Raw genomic sequence first — 14453 nt, 5'->3', positions numbered from 1 at the left:
TTCAGTCCTTTGGGGATTTTTTGGGGGGGAGCCTGTAACTTTTTTCATTCAAAAATCATATTAGAGTATCTAAGAATGAGATCAGCTTTCTCCTGGTGATACCCTTGAATCTGCTCTAAGTCTCAATTAGGAAGCTTTAGTGCTTTAGCTATTATTAGCAGCAAATAACTTGAAGTGCAGCTCACAGCTGATGAGGACTTGCTAGGGTCTCGACCTCATCAGTTCAAAGCTACAAATGCACAACATAAATGCATTTTAAAGGAAGGCACCCATTGCATCAGAACAGAGTTTTCATTATGGAGTTATGATATCAACAATACACACTGTCAACATGAAAAATGACAGATGTAGTCAATGAAATCTGCCTTAGGTTGGAGGAAAAAACAGGATGGCTATTTTTTTTTTTTGATAGTAACTGTGTAATGGCTTCCTTATAAGATGTAAAACTTTAAAAATCATGGTGCCTTAGACATTACTTAGTCCAGCATTTTCATTTTATAAAAGAGTTCTGAAGACTAGGAAAGTTAAGAGATTTGTATATTTTAGCCCATTATTATTTAGCCCATAGTAAGTAACAAAATCATATGTGATTTTGGCATCCTTCTACTGTTTTATTTCTGGAATTGAAGCTATGATCTTCTAAAGCAGGGGGCAAAGTTTCCAGTGCTAAAGGGCCCAAGTCAGTTAGGAAAAGAAGGAAAAGTGTAAACAGATATTGAATAGTAAACACTCACAAGAAACCTACTCCTCCCCATTTTTGTGCAACCAGGAATCTCCTAGGACTGTTCTTCGTTTATCTACTTTCAATATGAAGTCTCAGCAAAGAGAAATATTTCTCTATTTAAAAAAATACACTTGTGATGAATGGCAGCTGATGTTCTCTTTCAATGTCAGGATTATCCTTAGGGCTGCTATAGACTGGAGAGCTTCTAGAAGGTTGGAAACTCTAGCAGATATCTTCCAAGTGGTACTACAGAGCCAAGAGGGTGAGGCTTCTCAGGCTTTCAGTAGCACCTGAAAACCCAGACAATTATGTTGCTTTCCTCCATTTTCACTTGTTGAAATCCAGTGGGGGTCAAAGAAAAGACCTTTGGAGGCCACATTTGGCTAACAGTGACCTCTGTTTTAGAAGAGCGGAATGTTCCTCTGGTGTGTGAATTAAAATCTAAGAATGCTGAAAGTGAGAGGCAGCATATCTGTGTCACTAGGAGAGACGCTGAGTACTGTGTGTGGGACTGGGCAATGGGTACTTCTCCCATGCTTCACCCTCTATCCCCAATCCTCTCCAATTAAGTCCACTAGGAAGGCAGATGAAGCTCAGAGCAGTAAAAGGACTTGATCAAGGCCATCATTATCAGTAAACTATGGCTTTGTGGGGGTTTTAATCCCACACCTTACCAGTTCTCATTTAGGGAACTTCTCATTATGCCATGCTATCTCTTAAATCATTGAACATCCCTGGGAGAGTGGTGTCACATACATAAATATGGACTTGTGAAATCGGACTGTTCATGCAGTAACATGGCATCATAAACTATTCTCAGTTTGAGAAACTGTGTCAATAATGTATTAGCTTCATTTAGAAGGTATGCTTGTGTTGGTGGTGGGGAACAAGTAAAGGACACTCATACACACACCTGTATTTTTTTTTTTTTATGTCTTACGAAGACATTGTGAGCTTCCATGGAAATATTTTAAATGTATACATTTAGTTCATGTTAAAAACTGTAGTGCTATTCAGCAGACATGTTTTCAAAACCCCCCTGAAATATCATGTTTTTGCTTTTCAAATGTTCTATTTTATGAGGTCACTACTCTAACCAATATTAAGTTTCAAATGAATTTTTTATATATAGAGAAATGTTTATCAAATACTTGCCTTATTTTTTAAACACTATTAAATGCCAGTAGATACTTTAAAACTTCATAACAACTTTGTTAACTGGAGGTTTTGTGGTCACTAATAGTGGTGGAACATCTTTTAGATGATTTTGCTGTTAATATTCATGTGTGATAATGTAGTAACACTGTCTTCATGGTTTTCCTTTCTAACATATTGTGATAAAGACTGAAGAACAGGTCGTGGCCATGGAACAGAGAAATGTTATTTTGTTCATCAAATCAGAATTATACCTACCTACTTAATAAATCATAGCAACTAAGTTTACAAAATATTTGACAGCTTTTCACATCATTTATGAACTACTTAGCATAACTTCAATAACTATAAATATTGTACGTTTACAATTTGCCTCACAAATGAATGGTGAATTAAGAGAACGTTGATTTGTAAGGTGTAATTGCTTCTTAGTATGACAATGACATTTTGACTTAATCCATGACTAGGATCATCATTAAGGGAAAGGTACTCCAAGAGTGCTTTTTCAGGTAACACTAAATGACATAATTAAAATTCATTTTTATGTAGGATTTCTCAAAATGCAGGATTTGAACGAACCATGTTCCTTTATATCAGAAGTTTAGCATTTAGATGCAAAGAACCAACGTTTCTGAAATACAAAAAGAGTACATCTAGTATTATTCATTTAGGTATATGCTTACGTTTCCTACAGTACAAAATAAAATATAAGGAGATACGTATAAAAATTGATTTTGTTAGCACTGATCCGGTTAATACTACTAGTGCATCAGAAGAGATGCCTCAAGAGCTTTCAAAATCACTCAGTTGCTATGCAGACATTTGTGTTGCTGATACGGCTATTTCTGATACGTTAACATTTTATGAGTTTGTTTTTGTATTTCACAGCCCATCAATCACCTACCATCCATGTATGCTTTAGGGCAAAACATATTAAGGTCATTCATGGAATGAAAACGAAGTTTTTACATTGTACCATCTGATCATCAATTTTTAAATCTCTTTTCCTAAAAGGTGCAAGTACAAAGTCTAGAGTTTTGTTTTTGTGTGGAAAACAATAAAAATTGGGAGTAAGGGGAGTGAGGATTCTAAGTAAGGGGTACAGATACTGGAAAAAGAATTTTTTAGGAAAAAAAAAATCTAAACAATTCAGACCAAAGTGGGTTGGTCTGAGGGAGAAGTCTGCAGGCACAAAGAAAGCTGCTGACTAGCATGCCTCACGATGGTATTAGTTTCCATGTCCTTTTACATTTTTTTTTAATACTAGAAAGAAAGCTTATTTCTTTAAGATGCTGAACTTCTAAATTTGCTTTGTTGGAAAAAATAGAAATAGGGCCACATACCAGTAATGTTTTGGTTTTCTTATAAATCACCATCTTTTGACAATATTATATTTACTTTAGTCATTGTGTCCAATTCTAGAGGCCACCTCCCAGATGGGCTACACAGTAGGTAAGGCTTTTTACAGGATTTCAAAAATGTCCATCATTGACAATCTCTATCAAAATGGTAAAGTAAAATGTGCCTGCCCTAGGACTCAGCCATCACACTCCCAGGCGCCCACCATTCCGAAATAACAGCAATGTGAAACGGTCTGGGCTCAGTACTGCTCAGTACAGTATGTTTTGTAAGAGCAAAATGCAGAAAATGAGTTAGCCTCCATTAATAAGGACTGAGATGATATATTTTGTGACATCTGTTGAACAGAATATCATCAATACTATCAGCTGTTAAAGGAGATAAAACTTCATATATTAGCTTGGAAAATGTAGTTAAATATTAAAATAGGAAATTTCATGTAAATGCATCTGTATTTATATACCTGCTATATATTATCATTTAAAGAACTTGTATACACAAAAAATTCTGGAAATACATGCATGAAACTCCTTATGGTAGATATTTCTGGAAAGTAAAATTGGGAGTATAGGAAATCATTTACACTTTATTTTAAATATGTCAAAAGAAGAAAAAGCAAGATAAAGAATAATTTTTCTTTTATAAAAGTATTTTTTTGCCTTTTACAACTTATAAAAATCACACACAAAATTTAAATAATACACTGCATAACCATATAGCCATAACCTAAGTATAACTATTGTTAAGCTTACTTTCTATTAAAAAAATTTTTTCCTCAGTAAACATGTGCTACTTTTATAATTAATTAAGAAATATTGATGGGCCGATTATAAAGCAACTTGGAAATTTTTTTAATAAGAAAAGCTTTCTTCCCACCAAAAAAGCAGTTCACTTTTAACATGTAACTCGTCTATCAGCCATCCTAACACATATCCAGCTACCACTGTCCACAGAGATGTGTAAGGCTTAAATAGGGGTTTCATTAAAAGCATCTTTTATAAGAGAGTCTTTTCTTCCCTTCCTTCACAGATCTTAAAGATTTATAAAAATTGATCACTAGTTACTAATTCTAGAACAGTCTTCTACATCTCTTCCCTCACTTACTCATTGTGTCCATTTTATTCCATTATCCACTTGAGGTTGTAAGTCTCACCTTAGCTAAATGATCCCTTCAACTGACCTATTCCACACCAGTTCTGACTGTCCCCGCAGACCATGAAGTGATGTCACCGTTGTAAGCCATAGTCTCTCAAGAGATTAGGTAGTGCAGGTTCTCACAATTGCAACCTGGCTGCACACTGCCATCTGAATCCTTAACAGACAGATAAATATATTCGTGGAAAATACCTACAAGCAGAGGTACCTGCTCTTAATTTGCAAAAGGCGAGCATTTCTAATCCTGTCTAGATGCTTGAATAGTGTTTAACAAACAGAAGGACCTGATTATCACCCCAAATTTGGCAAGTATGCTTAAAGCAAAGTTCCTCTCCACATCCCACAACTTCACAGAGATGGTATCATGAAAAGAACAGATTTCTCTGTTTTCACTTTGTACCCAGAGACAAAATTCTGACCTTTTTCTTTCCCGGACCCAGAGACATATGTGTTTGTGGTACTACAATTAGGGAAATAATTCTTTGAAGTACTTAATGCCAAATACTGTATCTGTATGAAATTTTGTATGTATGTTTCAATATCTTTTGAATATGAAGCAGAATTTGGGAAAAAGATCTGGCTCTTTAAACCCAGACGCTCCAACAAAAATAAGTAACTCAAAATGTAAATAGATTTTTAATTCACAAGATGATTTTTTTTAAAGGAAAGTAGAATTAAGAATCGGTGAACTAAGCAATAAGCTTCCTTTACCTTCTGAAAGACCTACTGAATTTCAAATGATAATGTTAGTTTGACATTTTATCATCCACAACAGACTCATCAGAAGTAGAAATCAATTTGCTTTCAAGATCAAATTCTGTGCTAGGGGCTGGTTACATAAATCACAGGTTTCTGATTTCATTGAAAATCATGGATTGTTAAGTCTCTACTTGTGCATACTATTAAGTAACATTGTCATATTATATAATAGTTGTACATAACTATATACGCAAAGGTATGATGTATATAAAAAGCACATTTCAGAAACTGAAGGGTGAATGGCTTAAAATCCAAAAATATAAGTACAAAGTAAAATTGCTTCCTGTGCAATACCTAAGAAAAGTGTTTTAGAATAAAAGAATCATTTTATTTGATCATCCAGCAAAGCCCTTGATTATTTACAAACCAGGGAGGATTAGCACAATAAAGCTACTTGGTTAACAATCCCAACTTCTGCTCTTATCCTATCAGCAAGTAATTAAATTCATAGCCCCTGGCTAGAATCCCCACTGGCTGAAGCAAACTGAAACACACTCTATGAATTTCACATTAACACGTGAGTCTATTTTCTTTGTAAACTGGTCAGATTTTCAGGACAGCAGGCCACATTCTAGAGCTTGGGAGGCACAAAGACTATTTCAACAAACCAAGACTTAACTAGACTGCTTAACTGAGCAGGCGGTGACAGCGTAACGCTGCCTGTGAATAGACGTGCTAGGATCTTGGGACAATTTCTCCTGTTTTCTTCTATTCCTCTTAAACCACCTCTCTCCTTTTTACTGTTTGCCCACTTTATTCCACTATCCATTTGAGGTAAGTTTAATCTTAGTTAAATGATATCTTCTGGTGGCTCAAATGGTACAGAATCTGCCTGCAATCCAGGAGACCCAGGTTTGATCCCTGGGTCAGGAAGATCTCTTGGAGAAGGAATGGCAACCCACTCCAGTATTCTTGCCTGGAGAATTCCATGGACAGAGGAGCCTGGCGGGCTACAGTCCATGGGGCTGTAAAGAGTTGGACACGACTAAGTAACTAACACTAACCATAAGCCTAAGTCCCCATTTTATTTTGTTAAAGCTGTTGTTGATAAAAGGAATTTCACTTCGATTGTACCCTTCATTCTTTCTAGTGACTTATATGGAACTTAGCATGTTCTACTCTATAAAGGGATCTAATATTCCCACATACATTGGGGAAATTAGATTCTTATTAGCATTCTTGAATATGGGGATATCTTGGTTGAAGGCATTGGTATTTCCCTTGTAGCCACCAGCACTCTGCTAGTAACCCTTTCTGCACAGTAGCCATTCAGGTGTCACTCTCTCGGTGCTGGGCTGATGAGGGATAGCACTCCCAGTGGCTCTATTTTGCTGCTAATCTTGCCTTTATACTAAGCCTCTTAAATAAATGCCCATCAGGAGATATTTAGTTATATGGAAAATTTATTTTAACTTTCATGCTGACGAAGGTACATCTTTGCTTTTTAAGGAATAAACCTCATTTGAGAGAGATTTTTTTTTTTTTTTTAAAGCCCACGTCTATGGTGATTGGTAGAGCCACGTTTAAAATTCCATGCATTTCTTTTAACTGGATAGTTACTAGTTACTATGGCATATCTACGTGTAAAATCACACATATGGTAAATACAGTAAACTGTGCCCTTTCAATTCCAAGCAATTCACAGAAAATGTGCAGTGTAGTAAATCTGTGGTATACCATAATGAGTAGAATATCCATTTGACACAGAAAACTTTCAAACAATTTGGGATACGATACTAACATCAAATTGTCATCAAATGGACTTCTTAGATCAGCTCTTTAATTTTTTTCATTTTCATTAGGTACTGAGACAATGCCACTCAGCTGTATAGTTTAGCTCTCTCTACCATTCATCATTTTGGCATAAACAAGATTTAGGTGAAAAAAGGCAAAATGGAGTTAGCCTTGCAGTAACAATGCTGAACAAAACACCCCTCAGCAGGAATAATATTTTTCCTCTGTTGAAGCACTTAATGTTCTTTAAGAAACAAGCATATATTTCTTATCCTCAATCACTCTGAGCATCTCCTCAGCAAGAAACCTAAACTGGTTAGTGAAATTTAGTAAAGGTAACATACAATTTTTTCCCTTGTTTTTCTCTTCCCTTCCCCTTTCTTTCAGAATAACACAGACACAAATTAATAGAGAAATAGATTAAAAAAAATGTATTGTTTCCCAATGAGATGAATGAGGTAACATTCCATCCATCTACTCATTCACTTTATAAGGTAAGAAACTGGATTCTTTCCAGATAGGTGTCATTGAAAATAATCAACTGTGCTAATAAGCTCATAAAAATGGCAAATATTTTTAAGACTTTAGGTTTTCCAAAACTTGAAGGAAAAATTATTTTTTTCCTCTTTCCACCCCACCTCAGATTTTCACAAAGAATATAATTTCCTTTCAAGACATATGTTCTGCTGAGTCTCAGTAATAATAAAGAAGGAAGATAAACAACTGTTAGAAATAAAGTGATACAGTCACCTCTCATGGCGGTGTCATTGGGGCTATAAAACTTTCAGGAAACACTGTGTTCTGGACAAGATGAGTCGTGCTTCTTACCTGGTGTTTGGAAATTAAGGCGCCTCAGTTCTACTGGGTCTGTTGGATGGTGTGAAGGGACCTCCTTACTATTTGGTATGCTGCTCTTTCTAGAGTCAGATTCTGCCCTCTTCCTATAGGGAGAGAATAAAATTTAAGAAATAAAACAACCAAAAAAACTGAAACGGATTTAAAAAAGTAAACGATTATGTATGTGTTGCCACCCTACCCTTCCCCACTCCTTCCCCCCCACCCCCATCCCCATTTGTAGTTTTAAAACTTTCTGACCTTTCTGACTTTGTTAAGCTAACTTTTTTCTCTCCTGGCCTACAGTATTTCCTCATGTCTGAAAATTTTAAGTGGATGATCTGTAAGTCCTCCTTTAGCTCTAGAATTAAATAATTCAGAGACTCTGCCTTTGAGGTGCCAGTGAGATAGGTTTGGAAACTTGTTCAGCTTTTCTTCCTTGTCCACTAGTTCTCTTTGGGAGGAAAAGGATAGAGTAACCCTAATAACCAATACTATGATTGTAGTTACCATGGAAATAAACTCAGAAACTACTTGGCCTCAAGCTAAACAGCTAAATCTGCCCCCCTCCTTTTTCCTGCAGGATTCATGACCAGTGACTACAAAGTGGACCTGCATTGGGTTTTCCCATAACCAGATAAATGCAGGAAGTGTATTTCTAAGAGTTCAAGTTACCCTAATACGTGGAAGGAGAATCAGGACCACACCAAACCAGCATCCTTTTTCTCTTTTAAATTCCAAGGAAAAAGCCATGTTGCCTGTTTATGGTGTCAAGGTAAGTATCTTTGCTTAAGGTGTCATGATGTAATTTTAAAAAATGTCTATGCAACAAATGTCAGGCTTTTCATAAGATTGCTTTATCCATGTTTTTTCCAGACAAATAATCACAGCTGCTTCTGCTGCTGCTAAGTCGCTTTGGACACAGAGTGGTACCTAAATACTTTCCTTTAGTTGAATTAGATTAAAAACTCACTTAACTAAGGGAGAACTTTTCAAACAGTGGTTTCTTCCCAATACAGATTCTAGCAATCTCCAGGCTGGAGTCATAATCTTAGCATCTCATCCTGCTCAGAGCAAAGACATTCTTATCTGGGAGGAGGGGGCAGCAGTGGGTAGGAACTCTCTCTGTCCCTTTTGGATATGACTGTGGTACAGCTCATTAGTGTTGCTGTGGCAATGGGCTCTCATTCAATGCCACCCAGGTCGTTCCATGGTTAGCTAGAGGGCTCCTGTTAAATAGCCTTTCTTCCCATCTCTGCTCATCTGTATAGAATGAAACCAACCAGAGGATGAAGGGAAGACTGATGCAAAGGGAAAGTATACTTGATTTGCTCAAGTGCAATGCCTTTGGCAAAATGTTCTCAGTGCGATGAATTTTGGGGGGTGAGTCCTGTTAAGACACATTGTTCTCTCAGAACCTTGGATTAACCGGTCTCAGGATTTACTGTTTCTACCTAAAATTCTCAAGTATAGCCTTAGGACAGAGCGTACTGCCAAACATACTACCAGTCAGAGGAAAGCAGTGAATTGGAGGCATGTCAGAGGAACTGGCAGCTCCAGTTATATGGAGTGGAAAATGAGAAGGAAAGAAAAAGAAGAGATGGAAAGCTGGTGAGAGGTATATGAGAATGAAGAGAAAAAGGGGCTAAGGAGACAATGTGAAAGGAGAGGACAACCACTTGCAGAGTAGAAAATGGGACTGTGTTGATGCTGTGGGTATTAGCCTCATGACACAGAGACATGCTTTACTATCGAAGATAAATTGGTTAACAAAACACCACCAAGTTTGGCCAGTCAATCAATCTGAAGTGTAACAAACATATGGTTGGTCTTTTCCAAGTAATCCCAGTAGCCCTTCTCAGGTTTTGGTCTTTTCACAGTCTGGCACTTTTTTTTTTTTTTTTCACTTATGTGCCAGATATGATGCCTAAAATCTGGATTTGTATCCCTTTTCAGAATGGCTCTACAGTCTGTCTTGCAGTGTTATGGAAGCCATGTGAAGAAATATCTGGGCAAGGAGACACTGTTACAGGTATTGGGGGACATCCTCCTTATCTTCTGTTGTGCTGAGGCCAGATTGAGTGGCAGTGAGGCAGAGGGAGAAAAAAGAACACTCTGCAAAGACATTTAGTCAATTTCTTTGGTACCAGGAATGCTAAAATCCTATCTTGTTGCCCAGTGAGTCTTGGAAAACCCAGATCATGAGACTAAAATGACAAGTCGCTCTTGTAACAAGCGGGAGGGGTGTCCTGACATTTCATAACTAACTTTTCCCTCAATCTGTCGAAATAAGATAATCTCTAAGAAACCAGTTTCCAAAACTCCTAGCCAGCTAAGGAAAATCAGCTGTTTAAATTTCATTCTGCTTCATCTTGTTGTGATGATCACTGCACGGGTAATTCTGACTGCCCACACTTTACCGCATGGTTTCTAAACAGAAATGTGTTAAAATGTGAGTTTTTAACAAAGAATTTCTAAGGAAGATTGCAGGATGAAGAGTTCGATCATCATCAGAAACAACGATTGTTTTTAAAAATGAAATTTACTGTTACAAAGTATTAAATGGCATATAATGGTCTAAATCAAGCCCAGTATGAACATCAGGAGTGACATTTCTTTTTTTCTATAAGTTTTCGTAGATCTCATTATTCTCAACTAGAAAAAAATAACAAATAGTGACTAGAAACAGATTCTGAATATTGCCTTGCTATTTTTTTTCTATCAGAATTATAAATTCCTAGGCTAAGTTTATTTCTTACAGCGAGAAGTATCTACCATGGGCAGGCATTATCTGCGTGAAAAGAAAATAGAAAAGCACATGACATTTCAGATATGGCAGAAAATGCTAATTGTATAAAAATGTTTTTATCTGGGCTGTGAATAATGTACAACAAAAACACTGCTCTGTGGTCGCAGTGGGGTTTTATTTTCATCTAGTCTCACCTGCTCTACATATGAAGTGGGGAACAAAAACACAGGGGCATGGTGTGGAAGATCGTAACTACTGTATTTGGAACAAAAATATTCAGACATATACATAGAGGCTTTTGGAAGAAATGTATTCATTTAATAGAGATTTCAAAGAAATCAGTTCACAATGATTCTGACGTCCTCAAGAACAAAGCCCAACTTTGCCACTATTTGTCTGTGTCTCCTCGGGTAAGTCAACTACAAACCTAACACGTAATTTCTTCACTTATACAACAGGGGAGGAGGGTTAGATGATGTTAAGTTTTGGCCCAACTCTCTTGATAGAACAAGAAGGTAGTGATGAATTTGTGAAATGTGGACAGCTTTATAGTGAGAGGTAGATCTCTGAGTATATTAAGTGGATTCAAAGTGTTTTGACTTTTGCCTTAAAAAAACTATTTGCGTGTGTTTTCCTGCTGGATTAATAACAAGCACAGCTTCTCTGAGGTAGTCAGTTTGCTGTCAGTGAAAGTGTAACGCAGCTTGTTGACCAGTGTTACGTGGTTTTAAGGAAAATAATGTAGTGGTGATTCTCTGGTATGCATCAGAGTCACCCAAGAGGACTTGTTAAACTACAGGCTGCTGGACCAACTCCCCAGAGTTTCTGATTCAGTAGATCTGAGGTCGGTGGGATCAAGAATTTGTGTTTCTATCAAGTTCCTAGGTGATGCTGATGCTCTTGCTACTTGTCTCCATAGAGAACCACTGGAATACAACACTGGAAGGGAGGCAGGTTAGATGGGCATCGAGGTCCTTTGCTTAATTTTAATCAGGAATTCATACATATGTGTGTGTGTGTTAGAAAGCTGAAAGGTTAGCTTGGACTGATCAGTAAATAAGCAAGCAATATAGGAATAATTATTATTGCTATTATTCTTCAAGGCTGGAGGACAGGGAAAACAATTTGGAATTAAACATAAATTTATACTAAAGTACTGCCGTCGATATTAGCAGGGTATAAAAATGTTAGTATTCCTGTACAAAGGGTCTTGAGATCATAGTTTCAGTAAAAACAAACAAAACAAAACGAAAATGACTCACATTAACACATACAAATGCTCAGTTAACCTTGACTACAAACAAAACTCAGAGACAGGTTTTACTACCTTCTAAATTTAATCTATTTTACATCATATATAAACTACCTCTTCCTGAGTCATTTTAATATAAAAATTACTTTTTATACCTAGGCATTGTCCACGTTCCCTTTGCCAGTTTCATCTTTTATATCCAACCTCCACCATTACCCCCTCAATACCTCCAAAGTCTACCTGTGTGTTTTGCTTTTTTTTTTTTTTTTGCACTGAGCATTAAAGGGGATTGTTCTCTATTCCTCACCTGTCAGGTTTACTGCTCCAATTTAATGCAGCAAAAAAGAAAAAGAGAGGCTAAATGTTAGTTGGCCAATGGTAACGAGAGTAACCATGACAACCAAGATTTAACAGCTCAAAATTAGGGACATACACTGACACACATTAGAAAATGATAGCATATCAAAATATTTCAAGGCCTCTAATCAATCATGAAGCAAATGGAGGACATGAGAGTACATGGCTAAGCAAAGCATTTGTGTGTGTATTAATGTCAGATTCACTTTTATTCATCAACCTACAAAACACTACCACAATTAATTATATCCTAGGAAGAGTTTTATGGTAGAGATATTTGATTTTTAAAAAAACATGCCATGAGACAACAACTCATGCACTTAATGGGAATATAACATTATCCCATATAAGAAATTTAGTTCATTAAAAACAAGCTTCTGTTAAGAGGTACATCGTTCCTTTAAAATACCTGCAAATTGCACTGCCCTGCAGAAGAATTTGCACAATTGTATAATACACCACAAGGTAAGAAGTGGCAGAGTTCTTCAAACACATTTTGGCAAGTAAGGTGATTGATTATAAATCTTTTTTTTCAAGTAAAAGCTTAAATACATTGTCAGTGTTGGAAAATATAATACTCATCATTATATCTACAGAGCATAACCCATCTATATAGCTGTGCTAATCCAGAAAAGCAATGTATTACCAGCCACTGACATGCCCTGTATGTTCCTAGTCACAGACGCACTACTGTACGTGAACACTTCCAGCTCGCTCTCATTGGCACTTTCACCTGTGATGATGATGACTGTTTAACCATGTTCTTTATGCAGAAGGTATAACCTTCACCTAAAAAGAATTCATCTAAATAGTCCTCATGTTGCGACAAACTGCAAAATGTTTTGTGAGTTCTCAATCGCAAGAAACAAAGGTACCAGGTCTACCTCATTGCCAAGGAACTATATACCCAGATTGCTACAATATCTTCCCTTAAGGTAATCCAGTCCATAGCTTTTGAAAAGTACAAAGTCCACATTTAAACTGTACAAACACACACCCATACAAAGTGAATAATGAAAATGATATCAGACACACAGGTTCTTTTGATTCTTAAAGTGGTTTAGCTAGTTACGCCAAGTTTTTAAAAATCCTACAGTGTTCCTAACTTGGCTTATTTTTAATCAGTGACGTCATCTGTGAATCCCTTGTAAGAAAACCTATTTCTCTGACAGAGTGAAATACTTTGTGAATTGCCAGTTTTGTACATGAAAAGGCTGTTGAATACTAGGATGAACCACTGCATACTCTCCACGTCATTCCTCTGCCACAGAAACGTCAGCCTTACTGCACATGGGGACATATTTTGTGCAAATATCTATGAGTTTAAATCTTTTGGATTTTAAATTGCAGGCTAAGGATTTCATTACAGCTCTTGCCAGTCAAGATGAAGGTGATAATGAGAGATGGAATACATAAGAGGAGGGAAGTGTATCTATCACTAAAAATTTGATTATTCAGTAGCCCTCTGTGCCATGCACTTGCCTTGGCACAAGGAAATACCATGAGGAATAAGACGGAGTCCTTGACCTACAGTTTAGAGGGCACAGAAAGCCATGGAAATGGGCAATGGCAGTAATGCGGTAGGTTCTATGATAAAGATAAGCAGAAAGTGCTTTAGAAGCGTAGAGAAGGGGACCCTAAGGCAGCCTTAACTGCTAAAAGAAAGAGGACACGAGGTGGACACTCAGAAAGGCTTTCATTTAGTAAGTGGATTTTAGCTGCTAAAGCGTGAGTGAGAGTGAGTTTGCTGGGTCAAGACAAGTGCCTGTGGAATGAGTAGGAAGGCTTTCGGAAGGACCTCCTCAATGGCAAGAAGGCACAGCCCAGTGCAGATGCCTATTTCTTCGTAGCATCTCAAAATAGTCTGGACTCTAGTTTTTTCCTTGATGATACCATGGAAATGCATGTAGGGCTGATTCAAAAAGAAGATATTCAAAAAGAAGATTAAAGACGTAGAGTCCACAGGGAGCCACTGTGGGATCTGGGAAAAGGAGAAAAAGGAAAGGTCTACACCTTAGTCACATCTTCCTCATGGTCTTCACACATGAATGTCAGAGGTGGGGATGGAAATTATTTACTCTCTACAGTGTCCACTCACATTAGACTATTACTACTGAAGAATGACAATTTGGTCTAGACCGTGCCTTAGTGCTTTCTAACATCCTAATCCATTTTTTCCCTTTCATAGTATACAACAAATACTTATCCATCTTGAAATGCTTTTCATAGATGTACATTTTAAGAATATTTTCTATAGAAATAATCCCTGAACAGTTTTAGAAGTAATGGTTGAAAAGTCTTGCAGATGTAGCAGATGTGCAGGGTAGATGAACATCAAAGAACATTCAATTACTTTATGAATTCTTTTTTCTTTG

General features: G+C 36.9%; 1 protein-coding gene and 1 long non-coding RNA gene across 46 annotated transcripts in view; one reads left to right on the top strand and one right to left on the bottom strand.

Moving 5' to 3' along the window:
- PTPRD (protein tyrosine phosphatase, receptor type D) overlaps window positions 1-14453 on the bottom strand; it is a 2534232-nt gene that overhangs the window by 130335 nt on the left and 2389444 nt on the right. For 23 of the 44 annotated variants that reach the window (XM_027549255.1, XM_027549273.1, XM_027549261.1 and 20 more), the window contains 2 exons: window positions 12029-12043; window positions 7715-7827 (listed from right to left, as the gene is read on the bottom strand). In XM_027549255.1, the coding sequence (XP_027405056.1) occupies window positions 7715-7827; window positions 12029-12043 (128 nt within the window). The remainder of the gene's footprint in view (window positions 1-7714; window positions 7828-12028; window positions 12044-14453) is intronic. The other 21 variants (XM_027549289.1, XM_027549258.1, XM_027549263.1 and 18 more) reach the window with 2 other exon arrangements.
- LOC113897041 overlaps window positions 1-14453 on the top strand; it is an 876355-nt gene that overhangs the window by 831702 nt on the left and 30200 nt on the right. For both annotated transcript variants that reach the window (XR_003512220.1, XR_003512219.1), the window contains 2 exons: window positions 8304-8495; window positions 9677-9752. This is a non-coding gene — a long non-coding RNA (uncharacterized LOC113897041). The remainder of the gene's footprint in view (window positions 1-8303; window positions 8496-9676; window positions 9753-14453) is intronic.

Source organism: Bos indicus x Bos taurus, chromosome 8 (assembly GCF_003369695.1).
Source record: "Bos indicus x Bos taurus breed Angus x Brahman F1 hybrid chromosome 8, Bos_hybrid_MaternalHap_v2.0, whole genome shotgun sequence".
NCBI classification, from domain to species: domain Eukaryota; kingdom Metazoa; phylum Chordata; class Mammalia; order Artiodactyla; family Bovidae; genus Bos; species Bos indicus x Bos taurus.
The sequence above is the reverse complement of the archived record's forward strand: the minus strand, read 5'-3'. Positions and strand labels throughout refer to the sequence as shown.